The 18,859-nt window shown below is 37.9% G+C and overlaps 1 protein-coding gene across 1 annotated transcript; it reads right to left on the minus strand.

The window, feature by feature from the left end:
• Nucleotides 1-7,673: 7,673 nt before the first annotated feature.
• LOC149047024 (mitofusin-1-like) lies at nucleotides 7,674-17,788 on the minus strand. Its single transcript, XM_089203927.1, has 6 exons — nucleotides 17,742-17,788; nucleotides 12,613-13,372; nucleotides 11,705-11,917; nucleotides 10,656-11,284; nucleotides 9,553-9,943; nucleotides 7,674-9,006 (listed from the first exon to the last, which is right to left on the minus strand). The coding sequence occupies exons 2-4, from the start codon at nucleotides 13,309-13,311 to the stop codon at nucleotides 10,931-10,933; spliced, it is 1,266 nt and encodes a 421-aa protein (XP_089060053.1). The 5' UTR covers nucleotides 13,312-13,372; nucleotides 17,742-17,788; the 3' UTR covers nucleotides 7,674-9,006; nucleotides 9,553-9,943; nucleotides 10,656-10,930.
• Nucleotides 17,789-18,859: the final 1,071 nt, after the last annotated feature.

Here is an 18,859-nt window from a genome sequence, read left to right on the forward strand (position 1 = left end):
TCGTTCCCGTTACCAATCAGATCCCCTAGCAGTCGTGGTACTTTTAAGAAACTCAAAACATTTCTTTTCACGAAAGCGTTCAGCACTAGTTTATAATGCTCAATATAATGTAAAGCACTTTTGAGTATCTGCATAGTTTTAGCGCTATATTAATGTTTTATTATCATTATTACTTTGTTTGCTTTTCATTTTTGTCAGACTTTTCGTGTAACTAAATGTATGCGCGCCTCGTGAGGTAAACTTAACTTTCATTCCAGCGTTAGCAACGGCATTTTAGTACCGTCTCTATCGGCATTGTGTCAGAGGCCAAAGGGTCATTTGATGCTTATTTTGCCTAGTTAAGCTTTCAAATGATGTTTCCTACGTCGAAAGTTTCACGTTTAGTCAATTATCTCCCTCAGGCTTGGCATTCGACGGATTGAGCGACGTCACGCTGTAGTAAAATGAGTATCTTTCAGATTTGTTGCTGTTAACTGTGGGGTTTTTATAAACAAGTTATCCAGGTTGATCAATCTTGGCGGCGTCAACTTTTATATGTTTTGCTCTTGACGAAATGCTCCTTATGTTAAGGTGATCCCAACGTACTTTTCATTTTTGTTGGGTTCAGTGATTGATAAAGGAAATTTTTAATGGATTAGGACTAAATCAATACAGTGTAAATGAACATTCCAAACACCCAGGTACTTGTTTAAAAATAGTTGACGATGCCTCAGGGTTGCTTTCTGGAGTTTAATCATAGCGCAGCTCGCAGCGCACTCAGGGCGCGTAGCATAGCCCCATACCCTATATGAAATGATAGTAACTTAAGATCGTACGACCGACCGTACAAGGTTACGATTTTAGCATGCGCGGCCAACTGCGTTGCGGGCACTATTCTAGCCATTACATAAGGGAAGGGTGAGGGAGAAGGTAATGCGCAAGAGTGATTGCGTTTGTAACTCAGATACCCATTAGTGTGGGCAAGGAACCACCAGCGAGTGACAATAAAGTACGCATACTCGAGTGCTCAGCTTCAATGCAGCGTACCGCGTAGTTGATGTGAAGCCGCACGAGGAAATAATTTGCAACCTGCGTTATGAGAGGGAAATCATACGGTGAGGTTGTAGTTGAACAGTAATTATCAGTATTTTCGAAAAATTAGAAATAATCGCCCTAAGCGAGTTCTCCTTGACCATTTCTTTGTGCATTGAAAGTACTATTTGGCGGCCAAAAAAAGTTCCCATGAAGTGCGTGGCCAAAACGATCATGTTACATTGTTGTGACGTCGAAAACTGTGAAGACACGTCAGCAACTTTGGTGGAGAAAGGAGTGATCTAGAAGATAAGACAAACGTATTGCGTGGCTGGAGCGCCAAATGATGTTAGCTACAAGAATAATACACATATACCGGGTATTTCTATACTCTACTTTCCAAAGGATGTAGTTGCATGGCCAAATGGATGCGTTTCGATCGTCAACACCGAGGAGATTTTACTCTTCAATGTCGTTGGCCTTACGCTTCGTACCGGCTTTGAAGACGGCTGTTACCAACACATACCACTAGACAAATCAGGGGAAGATGATCAATGAAATCAGCTTAAAGAATGCTGATTAAAGAACCTTCCTAACCGTAAACGATTGTTCAACATTCTTCTCGGCTGAGATATCGCAAGCGAAGAATGGTGAGCTCCTTGTTGTTGTTTTTTTCAGGCGCTTGAAATGTACTCATAATCCTTGTCTTTCCAAGTGTCCACATATGTGCGTTTCTTATCGTATGAAAATCCTACCAGTTGTAGTCTCCATCGTATTTTGTTACCAGAAATACATTTTTTGTAATAAAGTTCAAGCCCTTTCCTGAACTGACTAATATCCTGTGTGAACAGTGCTAAACCTCTGGCGGATACTGGCACTGATGAACACAAGCTCGAGGGGGCTGTGTATTCTTCTGACCTAAGTTTCCGAAAATGCATCCCACGAGCCATAAATTCCCCCCTGCCCTCAAGAAAATAAAAGTAGCAACAGTAGCAATGCCAATCTGATAACAGCACTGCAACGAGATAAATAAAGAAACAAATTTTATGGAATTAGATGGTAGCGAATCCAAGTGCTATGTGAAAGTCGATGTATACGAAATATACATTTACAGTACTTATGTCAGTTATTTGCCATCGAGAGAAATGGGTCATAAATGCTGCAATTAAACTAAACAAGTTGTTCTCTATTAAAATCTCTGCTTGAGATTAACTTGAATTAGATGACTATAAACTCACTCGTTTTCCGTTTGACCGGCTTGACGACGATAGCCCCTGCCTTTGCAATCTCTGAGGAAAGGAGCAACTTGCAGTAAAACTACCCGCTAAAAAAATACGAAAAAGTGCCTCGTGATAGTGCAGATTCTTTCGTCAAAAGTTAGCTTGTGGTTTGCTAAGGAAATTACTCTACGGCAACGAAACTCTAGAGCACGACCAAAGGAAACCTTCGCTGCATTTATAATTAGTGAGAAGGAATAAAATGTTATGTCAACAGAAACGAACATAGCTACCCATTCTTAACATAGAAAACAAAACACAAACGCAACAAACTAAACGTTTAGTAACGGGAGTCTTTTGTTCTAATCTTGACCTGAACACCGCACGCGAGAAACAGTCTTAGTCAGTCTTTGTCAAAATCTTCGTTTGCTGCACGCGGTTCTCCTTCGTAGGGCTGAACCGTGCTCTCAACTTCCATTTCTTCTTTAGCACTTGAATACGATGTATCAACTCTCGGTAGAGCTTGCTGCTGAAGGTAGGTATACTTCGCTATCGGACATTATTTCATGAGTATTTCAACGCTGACTGAAACAAAATTAAAAGAGATGAGAGAGATTTGTAAGTGCCAACGGAGAGTTTTCACAGTTTTCTACGTCATAACCCGCGAATTCATTATTAGTCCACGGGACACTTTTAAGACAAAATAAGAGCACTCTAGGGCCCGGAAAAAACAAGTTTAAAGCTCTTCGAAATTTTTCTACTATCGGAATTGGTTTGAAAATATAATAAGCTAAATATTTACACCAAAAAAATTTGTCACGTCATGGACACTTTAAGAACCAGAAAAATTCAAACCTTTTTCTATCTATAGTCGTTTGATACTAGCTTCAATTTATAATTCAAATCACGTTTCGGTAAAAATTTTGGCACTCATCTATTAAAACCCTCGCGCCGGTTCATTGCTCCAATAAAATTTTAAAGTGTTCGTATTTTTCAATTTGTATCTTGTCCTATTGTTCGAAATGTTTAATACAGTCGTGGTGTTAAGGGAAAGGAAGTCATATTGTGGATTATGTTTTGCCTGGCAATTTTTTAAATGATAGCGAACGGCGTGACCAAGTTTCTATCATCCTCTCTTCATTAAACTATCGAGCAGATTACTTCATTCATTTAAAAAGAATCGCGCTTCGTCAAAGATGTGAGGTCTTACCCATAGACTGAAGTAATGGCCTTTCCGAAAATTGGAATAAAATAAAATAAATAAGATTGAGTCAGCTCTGTTCATGTTTACATAAGTCTGATGAGTTATTTGATTACGACAAAATTGTCATGTGAGACCCGTCAAGCATCTGAGAATTAACTTACGGGCCGCAAATGTTTGGTGCACACAAATGGGGAATGAATTTCATTGTTTGGTTGCGGTACTATGTTTTTATGCTTTCTACGCGATTCATTCGAACGTCAGCAAATAGTTTGTCTCACAAAACATGGAACCACTTTCTCTTTGCACAACATCTCGAGACGTACTTATTATGGCACTCGGGCCATAATGGACACGCTTACGATACCATTTTTATTTATTTATTTTTATGCTGGAAGCTGAAGAACCAATATCTGATATTCATAGTCATCACATTTTGCAAGAAGCGTCCGAGAAAAATTTCTATTACAGCTATCAATTCTGAAGCATAGACTAAAGGTAAGGTAATAACGTTCTGCCTATTTAATTGTAATGGGTTCCTTTTCATGTCACATATATCCATTTCTTTAATATCCTCCCTAACCTGCCGCTTTGGCAACCTTTCTTGTAAGTGTAAGTCTCGCTAGAAGAATTTTAAATGTTGACATCCTTCCCGGCTACAAAACGAACCATTCTTTGGGGGCTGTCCTGGTGTACCGGTACACGGGGGAATTCCTATTGTTTTCATATCCATACATGGAGTTGTGACGCAGTTCGTTAATGTTTCGTTCCTTTGTGTACCGGTACACGGGGACACAACCATTCTTTGTGCAACATCGCTATTAATTATCAGACCCATCCCAGAGGACCAGGCCTTTGGAAATTAAACTCATCCCTATGGGGAAAAGTAAAATTACGTAAACAATATTAAATCGACAATTCTTGAAACGGTCAACCAATACGAAAGAAGCGAAACAGTAGACGAAGCGTTGTTATGGGAAATGATTCAGCTTCAAATTAGAGATACTTCAGTCAAATATTCAAAGGCGAAAACAAAGAAAATGAAGAACAAGGAAACCGATATTGAGAATTATAGCCGCTCTCGAAAGGCAGTTGGAGAACTGCATAAACAACGACAAAGAAGCTCTTGTTGAACAACTGAGGGTGAAGAAAAGGGAATAAGAGAGCATCATTGAGTACAAAACAAAAGGAGCCATAATTAGATCCAAAACGAGATGGTATAATGAAGGTGAGGAAAAAAATATATTCTGAGCCGAGAAAATCGCTACTGCAAAAAAAGATAGTCTCATGCAAATCAAGGCAAAGGATGAAGCAAATCTTAAAAATGACTCAGATATTCTGAGAGAGTGTAACTCTTTTTATCTTGATCTTTACACAACCAAAAGTACCAAAATATCAAAACTTTTGGAAAAACCTTTTTTCGGCTATGAACACCACAAACTCAACGAAATGGATAAGAAAAAATGCAAGGATCTCTTTACTGAAAAATAATGTCTAGAAGCCGTCAAGTCAATGGAATCCGGTAAATCGCCTGGTACAGACGGTCACCCTGCCGAATTTTGTAAAGTTTTCTGTAAAGATGTATCTCCTTTCCTTATAAGTTCCCTTAATAGAAGCTATCAAAATGAAAATCTAGCCATAACTCAGAGAAGGGGTATCATTTCTTTGGTCCAGAAAAAAGACAAAGCATTAAACGAATTGAAGAATTGGAGGCTCATAACCCTGTTTAACTGTAATTACAAAATTGCATCACAAGCGATCGCATCTCGTCTCACGTTTGTGTTGTCGGATCTAATAGATCACGATCAGACCGGTTTTCAGAAAGGCCGTGCTATTGCAGAAAATATTTGTTTGATCAATAATGTTACTTCCTATACCCACTTGAAAGATCTTCCTGGATTACTCCTGTTCATCGACTTCGAAAAAGCATTTGATACCATTGAATGGACTTTCTTGCGGAAAACGTTGGAGCATTTTGGTTTTGGTTCCTCTTTAATTAATTGGATTAATTTATTTTTACTCTGATATCCGAAGCTGCATAATAAATAATGGATGGTCAGGGAGTTTCTTTAGCTTCGGTAGAGGTGTAAGGCAGGGCTGCCCGCTCTCGCCTTACCTATTTATCCTCTGTGTCGAGGTGTGCTACATATACTCGTGAAGACAATGAGATAAAAGGAATCTCTGTGAGAAATGTCGAGTGTAAATTAAGTCACTATACGGACGACACCACGATGATATTAGATGGTTCACAAGCGTCACTTGAGAGGTCTTTTGTTTCGGTCAACTGCCTGGCCTGCGAGTGAACTGTGGAAAAACCGAAGTTCTCTGGATACGATCAAAGAGAGGCTAAAATCAAATTATGTGCTCTGAAAAAGAACTTGAAATAGGCGGATGGTAAAGTCAAGGCCTTAGGTGTTTGGTTTTGTACGGACCAAAATGAAGAAATGAAAATGAACTATGAAGACAAGGTTCACAAAGTTGAAGATATTCTTAACAATTGGCAAAAACAAGAGATTAACGCTTCCTGGAAAGATTACAATTATAAAGACGTTGGCTGCATCCCAATTGGTCTACATTTTGTCCTCATTACGTACGTGTCTTAAATCGTTAAAAGAAATAAATGTTTTACTTTTCAAATTTCTCTGGGACGGAAAAAAGCCAAAATCAAACGGTCTGAAATGATTGCTGACTATGGTGATGGTGGTCAAAAAATGTTGGACATCATGGCATTCAATAAGTCTTTAAAGATCGCGTGGATAGTAAAGTATATCTATATCTCTGATGATTGTAAATCCAAATGAAAAAATTTGGGGGATTTCTTTCTTTCACAATGGGGAGGAAAATTAGTTTTTCTTGGGAACTTAGAAAAACAAGACTCTACCAAACATGACATCAAGGAGGACTTCCTTCGAAAACTTATCGAAATCTGGGTGGACTTTAATTTTAGAGACTCTTTCCTCTCCAAACATGACTTTTGTAGTAGTAGTATTAATATGGTATAGCTCATTAGTTAGAATTGCTTATAGGCCTTTTCTTTTCTTTAACAAGCACTGGGCAGAAGCTGGTGTACAAATTATCAAAGATCTTGTTAACGACGATTTTTAGGTCATAACTTATGGAGAGTTTAGAGAGAAATATTGCTTATCTCCCTCTTTCCTTGAATTTTATGGAGTGACCTCGGCCATAAGGAGCGCTATGAAATCTCTGAAATTGAAAAAATCAGATGGAAAGGATCAGGGGTTTTCGGTGCAAAAATTGATTGCAGCAACCAAGCCTACTAAATTAGCGTATAAAATTCTAATACAAAAAATTTCTACAAGCCCCCGAAAGAGTCAAGAAAAATGGGTAAGGGACTGTGACCTTGAAGTGGTGGAGGATTTTAGCTGAAAGTCAATTTTTTACCACAAGGGCTGTGTACGTTCAGTACTAAGATAAGGCACTTCCAGCTCAAATTTCTCCACAGACGTATAGCAACGAATTCCTTTCGATCTAAAATGGGAGTTTCGGGACTGCTCTCTGTTATTTGCGCAAAACAGACAAGGAAACATTAATCCATCTTTTTCGGGGAATGTTCGGTAACGAAAACCTTCCTCACACGTTTTGGATATCTATGAATGTTTAGGTTTTAGAGGAAAGAAAGATGATATTTTAGTAAGTCATTGTTTGCTCCTCGCAAGGTATTATATTTATTGCTGTATATTTAAGAACATATCTCCATCTATCAGAGAATATCAGCAACGGCTGAAATATAATTTAGAAATTGAAAAACAAGTATCTATCGTGACTGATTTACAGGATAGATTTCAACAGAAGTGGGACAAAATACTTCATGCACTACAATTGCTATATAGTTTGCAGGCGGGCTCCAAATAAGAGCCTGCTCGCAGGCTATATCTTACTCTCCTTATGCTGATCTTAAGCCTCTGAAAATCAATTTTTGTTAAACGCTGAATTTTTGGTTTTTTTTTTTCAAGCTCTTACTCCTATCTATCCCACCCACAATTTAGCCTTTTTGTTTTTCGTAGCTGTAATTCTTTTGTGAATAAGTTTCTCTTTTTTTGTGTGTGTAAATGATGGGCGTCTAAATATTTGTGCATATTGTACGTAGTGTAAGTAGAACAATGTAAGTAGTATAAATATTAATTGTATCTTAAGAATACTGTAAGTAAGTAGTATAACACAATGTACGTAGAGAGTCCCGTGAAATTAACCTTGATATAGTTAATGTAAGTATCATGTTGTAAAATAAAATTAAAAAATTTTTTTCTGTATTTCCTGTATTTTGATGTATGAAAGTTAAATTAATTGACATTCATAATGCACAAGGCAAGAATAATGATAAATGCCATGGCTTTAGAGGTTAAAAAGTTAAAATATGAGAGTTTTGCAGACCATATCCTACTTTTTATCCACCTCTGGATATTTGCTCAAAAAACATGGTCACTATTAGTCTCTATGAAACTGAATAAATAGAAACTTTAATATTTTTTTCTCTTTTTGAGGTATGCATTAAAGAATAAAGTCATGGAAGGCCTGAACTACAGGTTAATGTGAAATCGGCATGCACATGTGTTTTCAAGATTAAACCTGAATGACTTTACTACATGCCATACAGGTACAGGCAGGTGTTGTGAAAAAGTTTCCTTAGCTTTTCCATTGGTGCACATTTCTTTTTCTAAGAATCTTGTCTATGCAGCCCACGCCGAATTCTAATTTTTCAACCAAATTTTATATTATTTTCCTCACTAAAATTTTGTTATGTGTAGGGATTGGTAGCAGCTCTAAAAGTATAGTCTAATTTAAGTTTTGTGCACAGCCTATGCATCACATTAATGTAGTAAAATATTTTATCATTATCACTTGACTAGCTCATTAGAATAAGAATGAGTTACCAGGGACAAGTATGGCTTATCACGATGATAGTTTTCAGGTTTAAAGAAAGTCACTTTTGCTTTGAATATTTCCCCTAAATCTTTTGGCCTGCAAAAATCCTTCCTTTGCCGTGACTGCCCAACCTCGTCACAACATTGGCCACAAGAGCAATTGGCACATTAAATGACACAAACAAACGAACCTATTCCCACATACACTCCTCAATCCTTATCAATTATCTTATTCCGGTCATGGCATTTCAGACGTGTATATGCCATAGGCGAATCCTGGTCACAATCGAAATATCTTTCCTTAAGCAGGATCTCGAACAAATGTTTCAATGGACGTCTTGTTCTACATTTTCTATGCGTCTTTATGAACTCGACAACATGTGAAGAAGCCAAAAACTCTTGCAGTTATGATCATGTAACTATTTACAAAAGGATGGCGTGCATGCACACTTATATTATGGTGTAAGGATACTGAGATGTTGAAGGAAACGTATCTACATGCGATGCAGAGTTGAACTAAACAGCTCTTCGTGCCCAATTACATAACTAGAGTGTTATTAGCGTCTGCTACAAAGAATCATCCATCAAAGCCAGAAATGTTGGTAGTGTATTGTGCAGTCACAGTGCATCCTCGCTCCTTAGTGCTGTAAACTTTCAGGCGAATAGGATGGATAGAGTTCTTTCAGAAAAAAAACTGTGAGTCGAAAAAAAAGCGATTTTTACATAACTATCTCTTTCAGTTACAATGATATCTGGGTTATTGAGTTAGGTATCCGTTTACATGAGAAAATATTGATCGGCTGGCAAAATGACAAGAGGTGGATCGATACAGACCCGTCTTATTTATTTAATTATTTTTTGCGTACTTGATTGTTTTTTTTCTTCTTAGATTTAGAAAGAGGCTTTAGAATGAAGAAATGATTTGAAAGTATACCTTCCAGCGCTTGATTGGCCCATATCCTCGCTAGAATTAAAAATAGCATTTACATAACCAAATTTCGAACTTTTCATGCGCCGAATCAATTGCTTCAACAAGCGCGATAAGCAAATTAATTTAACCAGGCAAGTCACATAAGATGGAAAAAAGTGCCAAACCAATTGAAACGTTAAGCTTCTCATGTGCCGAATTTAGTGTTTAAATTAGTGTAAAGTGATTTTCCATAAAATTCTACAATTTTTCGCGAAAAAATAACGTGTTTTGGGTTCTTATTGTACCAATCACGAAGAGAGAAATACTCACTTTGCCAGCAGCTCTTTCAACTGTTCAACTGTTGCCCGTATACTGTCTTCTATGATTCCCAATCGTGAACCCAGTTCGTTCCAGAAGTGTGAATCGCTGCAAAGCTCTTCGATTTCGACTGGGTTCTCATCCACGATAATTTCCAATTTCTCTTTTAGTCTCTTAAGGTTGGCCCCTTTTTCCTCCCTTAACATCTTCTTGCAGTTTTCATGGTGGTTCTTTAATTCTTTTACGAGGAAACGTTTCCAACATTTTACTTTGTAGGGGCTAATCGGGTACTTTTTCTTCATTTTGTCGCCGAGACGAAAAATACCAGTGACTAGAGAGGTAATTCCTCCGACTCCTCCGGCTGCTCCACCACAGGCCAGTGTACTTAGGAACTGGAATCCCCCTAGAAAGCCAAAGGTTGAAGGTTGTAAGCAAGAGAGCATTTTAATTATTTGTGACAGTCAATATCAAGAGGAGGGGAATACGTAAATGAGAGACTTCCGTATATTTGACCCAGAGAAAAATATCATAAAGTAAAGGAAAGAGTACTTTTTACCTTCGACGGCCTGTGTAAAGCGCCACAGCAATTATACACCTAACCCAGCTGATTAACAGTAGCAATTTTACATGCTGTTAGCTTTGGTTGCTTTCCTGAATAGACAACTCTTAGCCAAAGTCAAGTGTTCATCCCTAATTAAAAAAAATTTGGTCTACCATGAAAGCAGAAATACACGACGTATCGGTGTCGGTTTCAAAAATTAAAATCAGCTTCCTGTTTTGGTTGTGAAAACGCCCTTTTATTGTAAATGGCATGTATTTAAAATTAAAAAATAGCCGCCACGTGGTGCGAGAACATGTACAGATGTTTGTCAGTTGTACCAACTGTGAGCTTCTAAGAACAGCCCAAGTTTTAACATCTAGTTTGAAATTCGAAAGATTCGTTGATACAAATTAACACCCAGAGACATGGCCTAATTTCGAAAGATCGATTTTAAAATTGCGTTGGTAATTCAAGTCCACTCCCGGGATGACTCGCTTCTAAGAATATCTGGGGTTCGAGATATCTGAATAGGACTTGACACTTCATCTGAAATGTTTGACATTGACTCACGCACCTGCTTTGACGGCAACAAGGAGAGCAACAGCTGGACTTGCTAAAGCTACAACACCAAAAGTGCAGGGCAAGAGAAAGTTACTTGTGTAGTAGTAATGAGGGTCAAATAAGCAGTTGTATTCTTCTTTAGGTAATTCTCGATACTGAAGCTGTGGAGGTTCACGAAACCGCAAATTGAAAGACTGAAACTTGCGGCATGCTGTGTTTTTTTTCCACTCTTGGTATGCTTTACTGATTTCATCTCTTTTGCTTGCAATAGCCTTTGTGGTCTTCTCGTTAATCTTTTTTTAGGAAGAATTCGACAGAATGTTCTTCTAATGCTCCTTCACTTAATTTCTTATTTACTTCCTCTAACAGGTTTGTGTCGCTGGTGGAAACTTGTAAATCCTCATCTTCACTCTTGATGCTTTCAAAAGGATTATGTAGAGTCTTACTACCTTTCTTCGCGGAAGCCAACTCTTCACCTAGACGCTGTAGCTTTTCTGTCTTCTTCTTTCCGATGGCTTTTTTTAACCGATCGCAGTACTCCAAGGATCGTAAAGCGATAGATTTCGCCTGCTCTGTTAATGACTTGCCTTTTATCTCTGTTGCCTTCGTGGCCAAGGTGCGCTCGAACTCTTGAAAACTGGACTGAAAAGAATGGGTAGCGTAATATCAGAGCAAAATTGTTGTGATCGACAATAAGACGTTAGTGGAGGTCAGCGAGAGGTTCTTTTTCTTAAATTTTACCCTTATACTGTGGTGTTCTCTTAAGTCCACAACGTTGAGCACACTAGTTTAAGAATATTTAATCTATTATTTCTGGCGCTGTCCTTGCCAAATGTGGTGTTAAAGGGAAAAAAACCAAAAATAAAAAGGAAAAGAAGAAACTCTTAAAGGTTCAGAGGGTTCTATGCTCAGTTGAAACTTTGATATTTGTTCATGCCTCATATTAGACCTTTTTCATAGCTCTCCTTATTCGACATTTCTGTCTACAGTGTGTGGTATCTTTGTTTGCATTGAGAATTTGTGCATAAATTAAGATTCATTATATATAATGTGAGTACTTACGCTAGGTTCTAAAAAGTTTTCCACGTTAACGAAGTAAACTTTGCTTTTCCCTTGAAGAGCCTCCCAGAATTCCTCTTTGAAGACCTCGGCTGTTTCTGTCACATTTTTGACGGTGTCATCTCCTTCTTTCTCCGCTTTTCTCAAGCACTCGTCCCATTTTGTAAAGACTCCAAAAGTGAATGGACAACCTACGTCTTTCACTAGCTCAATGAGCTACGATATCATAAAAATAACAAACGTTTTTTTCACGAGTTTACGAATAGACATCAAAATGCTAATAATTTTAATAGGGTCATGGACTTGATTTTCTTTCAAAGATTCCAACACCAGTGTTTTTATTAAAATGACTTCCCTTGGAAACGCACCCTTGAAACTACCCCTGGCTCAAGGTCTACGTTTGTGGTGATTTAGATGTTCAAGGTCATCCCTTAACTGCTGGATTTCTGGCTTAAACAAGTGAGAATGCCAAATTCCTAAAATAAAACCTGAATAATACGGACAATAAAGGGACATGCCATCGGTGCAAAGATCAAAGCAAATACTTTTTATGGTAACTGTAACTGCTGCTTAAACTTCATTAAACTCTATCTTAAAAAATGTGGTAAGCTTTTTGTTTGCGACTCGGAGGTGATTTAAAACGCTTCAAACTAACCATAAAAGAAAAAAATTTAATGCAACTCTTTACACCAGTGGATAAATTCGATTAACTCGAAGGAATCACTTCTGATTTGATCAGGGAACAGGGTGTGATAATAATATTGAATATTAGAACAGGCTTTGCGCAGATAACGCGGTGTCTTTGCTGAAAAAAGAGTAAGCAGGTTTTAATTATATTGCTTCAATGTAATCAACATAATCAAAATAAAAATTAATTATGCTAACAGGGAAAACATTGAAGTTTTACTCACTATCTCTCTCGACGGTGACGTGGAATCCATAACAGCTACAATTATGTCTGCTTTTTTGCACCTCTCAGTGACAAGCTGGATATCTTCCTCACTCTCTCCAAAGCCCGGTGTATCACACAAGATGACGTTTTCAGGCAACTTTCTACATTTTTCCTTAGGCCAGTTGATCTGTACAGTGGTGTATAGATCGATTCCTTCCTCTTTCCGTAACTTTTCGTTTTTCAGACCGATCATTTTACTCAAGAGATTTTCTAATGCCTTTTCTTCAATGGCCTCCGAGAGAAGCTTCTTTTCTCCGTCTTCGCCAGTTTTTTCAACTGACCACTCTCTATTCTCCGTGACGCGAACTCTAATTGAACACATGGTTGTTTGCATGAATCCAACAGGCACACGACGTTCGCGAAGAAGGGCGTTTATAACGGATGATTTGCCACTGTTAGTTGTTCCAACAAATTCAATGACTATATCTTTAGAGGCCAACTTCTCGCGTACATTCCTTAACTCAGTCATTGCTTTGGTTAGGCTTTGGCATAGTATTCCCAAATCAGCGCATTCCTTGAACGTTTTTTCCCCTTCACTAAGGGTCTCTTCGAACTGCTTCGAAATATCTTCAACCTTTTCCGTATCTTTCTGCAGTAATTTTGTTAGCTTCTCCACTTCCTCACGTAGGATTTCAAATTTTCCCCACTCACCCTCCATAACTGGTGATGGTCTATCTAATACTTCACTTTCTGTGAGGTATTTTGAATGAAGTTTACACCTGAAAACAAATAATAGAGATAATGTTTAATTTTTATGACTTCACCATCCTTCAATTTTCAAGAAGGATTGGAATCAATGCTGGAAATAAAGACCGAAGTGGCTGCCTTAACGTGAAACGACGTTTGGAAAAGCCTTTCGGTCAGCTACTGTTATTGAGGACTTATATGTCCGAAAGGAATTGTTATGTCAAAGAGTTTGTACAATCCAAGAACGCTGCATAACAATTTCTCTTATGCCTGGACTTTTGTTATTCTTACCGCAGGTTAAATACTTCTTTGTGTACACTTTTGTCTCGAAACACTTCTCAGCTATTTTGTCTGTTTCCCTCGATAGTTTTTGGGTATGAAGCGATTTTAAGTCGACTTTGAAGAGACTTGTTTGGTTTTCAATTTCTCTCGACTTTTGTCAGATTTTTGATAACTTTCTGTGTAACTAAAGCTCCTAATCGAAAAGCTAACTTGTCAGAAAATAACGTTGCTTTAAAATGACGAATCGTGGGCGACGCTGTCCTTCGTCTAGACTTATTAAGTTCTCGACTGGTGAAATTAACGGAAAAGTATTTCTGAATTACCATAGTTTCCGTACGACTGCACAAGCGCAGAAGTACATGACCCAATAAATTATGAATTTTTTTTTGCGGGCAGTACTTGTATTTAGTAAGGTCATGTTAAGTAAAAGTTGTGCACTAAAGAAAGATTCCCCGCAGAATCAATAATGCTGTATACGATTTGATATAATTATGTGAACGCGAATTCTTTTTCAGAAACGGAATTATACAGACTTGCCTTGTGTGGCAAATTGAACTTCTCTTTTACTGCGCTAACAACGACATTCTAGTTGCGTTTCCAGCTTCTGGGATTTGTTGCATCTTAAATATTTTGTCTGTACCAGCATTTTTGATAGGCCAAAGTGTCATCTAATTCTTTTTTCGCCTAATTATGATGTCAAATATTACAAAGTTCAACATATCAGAATTTTCAGGTTTAGTCGATCAGCTTGTTGATCCTGTGTTGGGAATTACCAAATAGTTCTCGCTTCCCTTAGACTTGGTGATTAAGGGTTTTAGCAATGTTGCTTAATAGTAAAATAAGTATCTCTAGAGTTGCTGCTGTTAACTGTGGGGTCTATGTGTCTACGTAGCTCGATCAATTTTGACATCTTGACGGCGTTAACATTCTGATGTTTTGCTCTTTACCAAAGTTTTTCTTTGATAACGTGATCTCAGCCTACTGTTCATTTTGCTAGGTTCGTTGATTGAAATAATATCCAAACGCATGGAAAAATACCTGACCGAAGTTGTCAACTTGATAAAGCTCGCTATAACACGCTCTCTGATAAGTTAAACAGCAAGTTCTACCAGAGTCCAAAGGTTTTGGCTTAAGCATATATTTTTTTGACAAAACGCACAAGCAGAAAGGAGAAGGGGTATACAGGGTATGTCTCGATAAATTAACGGTGGAACTGAAAAGATGATCGATAGGAAAAGGAATGTTGATCTTGACATTACTGGTATTAATGGTATTTGGTTTGATGAAGTTTCCGGAAAAGTTTCACACTTCAAGAAGGTTCCACAATTCGTACCAGCAGCACAAATATATAGAAATTTGGTAGATACGACTAGACATGCGTGCGAATGGCTATCCAGAGCGGCGTTCGGCATGAGTGCATCGTACCACATACGCGTAACTTTATTTTAACCTGCATCAACGACAGAATTCCCTGTCTAGCTAAGTCCTAAATCTTGAAGTTCTAAGTGGCTTGTTTGGTTAGAAAAAGCGTAATGTACTTTTGTTTTTCGCTAATAATGTTTCAAAAATGGAAAAGTGTTCGGCCCTCTAGAGTTGTTTCAAGTTCGAGCCGCTTAGCTTTCCTGATCCTCAGTGCTCTAAACTTCTTCCGGGAAAGTATTGGGAGCCGTTAGATATGACTCACCTCTCCTAAGCTTGGCATGAAATTATTTCAGAATCAGTATTGGAAGCTGTGGTGTAGTTTGATCAATGACTGCCGGTATCTTAGGTGTTTTCTCATTGACCAATTAAGCTCAACACCTTGTGATAACGTGATCCATGTCTGTTTATCATGTTGCTTGGTTCAATGGTTAAAAAAGAGAACTTTTTCATGGGTAGGGAGACATTGGATGCACTTTTGATTGAAATGCTGTTTGATAGAAAATTGATCCATAAGGAATGGATATGCCTCGAGGCTACATGATTTACGTTCATGATCTTACTACTACGCCAGATGCGTGAAAAGTTCTAATTGCGCCAGTTGGTATGCCATGGAAACCGAGCCCCCACAACGCCGCGTAAATTGGATTTAAAACTTTTCGAGTAAAGTTGAACGTTTTTAACATACATCTGAATAGCTTTTTTACACGTGAAAGATTTTGATTTTATGTACAATGTTACAAATTCTGTCTATAATACGCTGCAGTTTTCGACACTTCGATTCTACTTCTATGGACTCTTTATGTTAAAAAAATATGAAAAATGACCAAAGACAGTATGCCTAATAGATGTGGAAGACGCCTGCCATGATAATGATCTCTACATTACCAACATAGTTTTTCAGTATTATAAATAAGGAAGATACACGATGTAGTCATCTTGTGGTAGGCATTGGAATCAGATTGACTGTATCCTGAAAAGAGACTGATTGAGGTGCATCATCGATGCAAAAGCGTATTCTGGAATCGATTGCAGCTCTGATCATAACTTAGCAGGTTTCATAGATCAGTAGGGAACGATCAAAATCAGGAAACGTGCGGCCCGATTTTGGGGCCCTTGATGACCCAGCTACCTCAAACTAATAAGGCATACAATGTAATAAAAACCCTAAAAAAAGCCTTGCAACCAAGGGAAAAAAAATAAATTTGAGACACAGAGGTTCGAGTACTGAATGATATCCAAGACATTACATTGTTCCTCACCCCAATATTTTTCTACTTTGTTTAGCCAGCATTTTTGAAGAAGGAAATTGTTGCTAAGGTAACATGTCATGTCTACGGGAATGCCATGCTATAAATTCCTATTATGAATATAGCTCGATAAATGTAAGGAATTTCAACTGTAAAGGCCGACTAATGACTATCTATTCCCCGATCTATTTCCTAGAGTAAACTGAATACTATCATGCTACAAAAATTAACCAATTCCAGTTTTTCTCTACGAACGATATATTCACATGTATAACTGTTTGCAAAAGTTCTTGTAATCGTTTGATAATTGGCAAGCTTAAACAAAAACGTCCAACCGCCTTCGGTTACTCTTTTTAACTCTGGACAAAGTTGGCCTTCAAAATTCCTCCTTGTATGCTTTGCTTTAACAAAATTCAAAAATATTTCCTTGAGCCTGACTCTGTGAGCGTGAATTCCGCTCTCAATTTTTCTCTCAAAATTGTGTAAAAAATTTGGTTATATAATAAATCCTTCAGTGTATGATCGCCTAGCTCTTTTTCAGTGCTTTTTTTTTAATCGACCTCAAATTTGGCTCATCCATAAATATGCAATTTAATAGAGATTGAGAAATATTCGCCCTTCCGCTTTAAATTTACATGAAAGTTTTTGTATTTTGCCATGAAAGCTGGTGGTGACCACGTGACCTGTTTTTGGGCGTACCAGGTGAGACACGCGAACATATCTCTGGACATTTTGCATATTACAATGTATGCTACCAAATACCAGTTAAAAGCCTAACACCAAGCTTATTTTCGTAGTCAGCAGGGAGGAAAGAATAACAATGAGGCGAACAGTAAACGAAATCCATTTAGAAATGCGAAGCGCTCTAAAAAATAATTTGCTGTTTGCTGAGTTCGACATTTTTTGCAATCAATCAAATCCTTTTGTCCATTGGAGTTTGCCCTCGATGTTTTAATTCAGGAATAAAATGAAACATCTATAGAAGAAGGTCCATTCGTGGCCATAGTCTAGCTTTAGAGGAACTTTTCATTACTACACGGCACACATTGCAAATTTGAAAAATTTACGATTCGTTGCGTTCAGTAAATAGGTTGAATTAAACAATTTTGAAGGCAACAGGCACTAACTCAGACTTTCGAATATCATTTCCTAATCCCATCCACTTTCACAAGCGCGCTCGTATGAGGTCGGCAAGGAATCCTCTGCCGGCAGCTTGACTTCCAAGAGCGAAAATTAACAACTCTTCAATTAAAAATTACGCAGTTGTAGCTGTATTCAGTAGGGTAAAGGCTCGTATGTCAGCACTGAATTTTGTGTTAGGATGATCCTAACCTCTTTTACGTAAAGTGATCTCTGGGGTCAAATATTTGCTCAAACAAAAACATCACTGCATTCTAAAAACATTAGTTCTCTTCATGTTAGACAACGCATGAGCAAGAGGAAGGAATACCTGTTTTTATCCGGCTCTTCTTTATGGATTGGTAATGGAGACGTTTTCTGTTTAAGGAAAGAAGAGACGAACAGCTTAGTAAACTCAGAAAATTGACAGTCAAAGGCTTTATTTGGCTGCTGGTGCAGCACGATTTTTTACGCATTGAACAGAAATAGAGGTCGTATGATGACGCTAGAAGGTAGCGTTAAAGAATATTTGTCTCACATTCAAAACAGAAAACCCGCCGCATCACAAATATTTATGAGTACCCAGTTCCTCAAGAGAAAGATGACTAAAAATATATTGCCTAATTGACACTCAAACAATAATTACATTTTAAAAAATAATAGCATTAACAATGATAATAGTGATAACAATAGCTATACAATTATAATTTAAAGTGCCTATGACACGATATTTTCGTTTTGGGTCTTATAGCTGTATTTAATATTTTTAATAATCTATCTTAGCGAGTTCTCTTTAGAAAAGTGTGAAGACACGTCGGCAACTATGGTGAAGAAAGATGAAAGCAAGAAGAGAGGACGAACGTATTGCGTGGCTGGAGCGACAAATGATGTTATGCACAATTATAATACACATACACCGGGTATTTCTATCCACTACTTCGAACACGCATAACTGGACAAATCGGGGGAAGATGGCCATCAAATTCAACTAAAAAGAATGCTGATTTAGGGGCCTGTTCCCACACTGGACACTACTATTCCTGATTCTGTTTGGCTGACATTTCGCAGGCGAAGAATGGTGAGATTCAAATTGTTGTTTATTTCACGCGCTTGAGATGTAGTCATGATCCTTGTCTTTCCACATAAGCACGTTTGCGCTTTTCCTTTCGTATGAAAATCCTACCAAAATAGTTTCCATCGTATTTTGATAACAGAAAAAAATCATTTGTAATCAAGGTTAAGCCCTTTTCTGAGTTGACCGATTTCCTGAACAGTGCGAAACCCCTGCCGGATACTGGCATAAACACAAGCTCGTAGGGTCCGTGTATTCTCCGAAAATCCTGCTCATGAGCCCTCAATTCCCCCCTACCCACAAGAAACTAAAAGGAGCAACAATAGCAATGTCTTCGTGATAACAGCACTGCAACGAGATTAATAGTGTACCACAAA

This window comes from Pocillopora damicornis, chromosome 4 (assembly GCF_964200805.1).
Source record: "Pocillopora damicornis chromosome 4, jaPocDami1.2, whole genome shotgun sequence".
Taxonomy (NCBI): Eukaryota; Metazoa; Cnidaria; class Anthozoa; order Scleractinia; family Pocilloporidae; genus Pocillopora; species Pocillopora damicornis.